Source organism: Rhagoletis pomonella, unplaced genomic scaffold (genome assembly GCF_013731165.1).
Source record: "Rhagoletis pomonella isolate Grant_MI unplaced genomic scaffold, Rhpom_1.0 Rhpom_scaffold_00014, whole genome shotgun sequence".
Lineage (NCBI taxonomy): Eukaryota > Metazoa > Arthropoda > Insecta > Diptera > Tephritidae > Rhagoletis > Rhagoletis pomonella.
This window is the reverse complement of record NW_023458568.1, coordinates 8,029,196-8,032,974: the sequence shown is the minus strand read 5'-3', so window position 1 is coordinate 8,032,974 and position 3,779 is coordinate 8,029,196. Positions and strand designations below refer to the sequence as shown.

Below are 3,779 nucleotides of genomic sequence, written 5' to 3'. Positions count from 1 at the left end.
ACATGACTAGCCACAGTGCACCCCATTGTGTCATGCCGACTGCACTCACTGCTGCTCCCAAAGTATGCGTACCATAATACAATGTCTGATTAGCACAAATCAGAGGTAGAAGCTCCGGATAAATACGACTGCTTTGTCGATCACATGTTATATGCATGATGTCGAAAACGTCGATAATGATGTTTAACTGGCATGTAGTGATAACCAGACATTGAACATCCGGCCCTTGGTTTCTTATTTGGCTTTTCGTTTTGTTATATGATTTGGTTGGTTTTAGTTATTTTAATACTTCTTCCGATAAACAAAAACGTTCATAAAATATTTTCACGAAAAACTGTCGAAATTGCATTTCACTCGGAATCAATAATGCCAATCTCCCGAATTTCGAAATTTGCGGGAGAATTTGGTGATTACGACGTAATTGATAATAGCATTTTCCGTCGTTGCCACGTGAATTTGTGTATGATATTTGTGATAAAAGATACATAATAAACATATTAGGGCCGTTTGCACCATGTCTAGTTAATTCTAACTCCCAGTTAAACATCTTTATCGACGTTATCGACACCCATCATATAACATGTGATCGATAAAGCAGTTAACGTGCTTAACTGAAGGATGTACCTCCAGTTAGCGTTAACTAGACATGGTGCAAACGGCCCTTAGAGTCCGACCGATTAATTGGCATCGGCATCGGCTAGTATCGGCACAAAATTGAGCGTCGGCATCGGCCTTTTTTCGCCAATTCTTTTACGGTTATTTGGAATTTTTTTTCATATGTTCAGGTTAAGCGACAGACAACAGCAAACATAAAAAACCATTTGCGGACAGCTCACAAAAATGACTTTTTTTTGGTTTAAGGTGTTTCACGGTTTTTCCATACAAAAGTATGTTCGTAAATTTTCTTTTATATGGAAAACACTGCCAGCAGGAAAAATTTCTAAAAATTTACGGGACTTTTTAGCTGCTTGAAACTTGCACTTCATTATAGTAGAATAAAATGGTCTACCAGACTTTTTCATTTTTTTTTAGAAAGTTTAAAATCTGAATTTATATGGTGTTTATTGTATACCAGCTAGACTTTTATAAACATGATGAAAGATTAAATAAACAAACAATGTATGTACACCCATGTGTATGTAATGTTGCATAACAAGCCAATTAATTAAATTATTTGTTTTATTTTATTTTTTTAACTCCGTTAAATTAACAGGTATTATGAATTAATACATTATTTATGGAATAGGCATCGACATCGGCCGATCCTGCCCCATAAGCCGATTAATCGGCATCAGTACCTTAAAAAGAAAAAAATGGAATCGGTCGGACTCTAAAAAATATATGAAAAAAATTGTTTTTATCGGGTTTCTCCAAAAAAATTCTTATTAACATAGCTCATAAATATATTTTTTAAAATGTATATTTGATTTTCTTAGATGTATCATGTGACTTCTCTATCTTTGCATTTTTTTTTTGCTTTTTCTCGACTGACCAAATCCGGCGATTTCGTTACAGCATAACTTTATAATATATTTTATCTAATTTTCTGTGATTTGAGTGGAAAGGTCTTCCCTGACAGAAAGGACAATTCTAGTTAGTGAGGGTTTTAATCTCTAAGCGCGGCCGAAGTCTGTCTACACAGAAAGGCGTTCTCTGCAAAAGGGGTTCAGCCCCTCTTCTTCGGCAACACAGAAAGGAGAATTCCACTTAATGAAGGTTATAATCCCTGAGCGCGGCCGAAGGCCGCCTACGCAAAAAAGTTTTCTCCGCATAAGCTTCTCAGCCCCTCTTCTTCGGCAACACAGAAAGGAGAATTCTACTTAGTGAGGGTTATAATCCCTAAGCGCGGCCGAAGGCCGCCAACGCAGAAAGGTGTCCTATGCGAAAAGAGTTTTCAATCCCTTTTCTTCGACAAAACAGAAAGGAGAATTCTACGTAGTGAGGGTCATAATCCCTAAGCGCGACCGAGGGCCGCCTACGCAGCAAGGTGTTCTCTGCAAAAGGTGCTCAGCAATTTATGGATTATGTTTTATTGGCTGGGTTATGCCAAACACCCTCTGCATAGTCGGATGAGCATTGAAAAGTTTATGCAAATAAATTTCATTTGAAAATTTATATAAACGGAACACGGGTAGTAGGGTTATGATTTTTTTACACTTTTTTTTTAATTTTGATTTGCCTGTGCTTGCATTTAAAGAACTTTTGTCCATATATTACTTTTTTGGCGATATTTTTGTTGGTTCGTGAAAATACCTTCCGCGCACACTATCATTTCATTTACAAGGCTGTTGCATGGCAAAGCCCCATACCTAGTATAAAAATTCGACCGAAATTCCTTTTTGCCTACCAAGTTTTGATTTAAAAACGATGTGTATCAGCACTAAATCCACGCGTCTATTTTACTTTAATAAAACCATAAAACATTTGAGAAGAAAAACACGTTTGAATATTAATTTTCTCCACTTAGAAACTGATAATGAATTCCGCTGTGCGCGGGAGTTTTTTTTATAATTTATCAAAATTGTTGTTATTTTTTGGAAATTTATACAAAAGTTCATCGATTGCCACCACAGGCGTTTAAATCTAAAAAAAAATCATAACCCTAACGAGTAGTTTTAGTTTCTCTCATTATTGTACCCCGTTATAATTTAATAAACGACGATGAGAGCACTTTGCGGTTGTCGCATTGCTTTTGCTTTTACTTCCATTCCATTCGTTGGAAACAACATAAACTTAAGAAGAGTACAAGCAAGCGGCAATTTTTTAATCCTCATCCAACTACTAAAGAAGTAACTAATTTCGATTTGCAACTCGTGACCTCCAAAGTGGTGACCCCGTTTTAAAGAAGATCCGTTGCTTCGACAGTTACCGAAAAACCGTAAGCCACACGTCAGCTAATATCGCTTATAATTTTTAAGACAGCGAAAATGGCATCTAAGGATTCATCGGATGCAGCAGCACCTTTGGCAACAAAAGACGAAGCCCCAGGAAATAGTCCAATGCCCCCCATAGGCGCAGCTCAATTAACATCCTCAGATGTCAACGCTGTAGCCGTAAAAATCGACATGCCAACGATCGACCGCAGGAACATCGAAGGATGGTTCCTAAGTCTCGATTATTGGTTCCCCGCAATGGGTATCAAAAGCGATACCCAGAAATTCAACACGGTGATGGCAGCTCTCGGTCCACGTACGCTGCAAGATTTCCTAGCCACGTTAGGAGAAGTGCCTGACCAGGGTCGATATGAATTCGTCAAACAGCGACTAATAACCTTCTGCACCGACAGCCAGCAGCGACGCTTAAATCAAGTGCTGAACGAAACCCAGCTGGGTGATCAAAGGCCTAGTCAGTTGTTTACGGAAATGATGCGGCTAGTCGGCGATACAATGAGAGAATCAGCGGTAAAGAATCTGTGGGCAAAACGTCTACCAGTTTATGCTCAAGCTGCTGTAGCTGCGTGCTCAGGCCCACCGGAATAATACCTAAAAATTGCGGACGCTATCGTCGACACTATCAGCCTGCAGGTGAACAGCAGCACAGCTGAAAAAGGCTGCCGCCTTACTCCGGCATCAGCCACGTATGCAGAAAAATCGCAAGCCAACACCGAGTACAACGAGCTACAAAGTGCCATCAATGCGCTAGCACAACGTTTCGACCGCCTCTATACTGATCGCAACACCGATAGGAAGGGTGATAGATCCAGATTCCGTCGGCAGTCTCGCGAGCGCCGTAGAAGCAGCACACCTGCTAACTTAGATGAGTGCTGGTACCACCGAAAA

General features: G+C 39.7%; 1 protein-coding gene across 1 annotated transcript; it reads left to right on the top strand.

Moving 5' to 3' along the window:
- Positions 1-2,927: 2,927 nt before the first annotated feature.
- On the top strand, positions 2,928-3,479 carry LOC118749127. The gene has a single exon (XM_036483896.1). The coding sequence runs from the start codon at positions 2,928-2,930 to the stop codon at positions 3,477-3,479; it is 552 nt and encodes a 183-aa protein (XP_036339789.1).
- Positions 3,480-3,779: the final 300 nt, after the last annotated feature.

Excerpts from the sequence above, each read along its gene's own strand:
- LOC118749127 (XM_036483896.1), top strand. The coding sequence starts at position 2,928 with ATGGCATCTAAGGATTCATCGGATGCAGCAGCACCTTTGGCAACAAAA.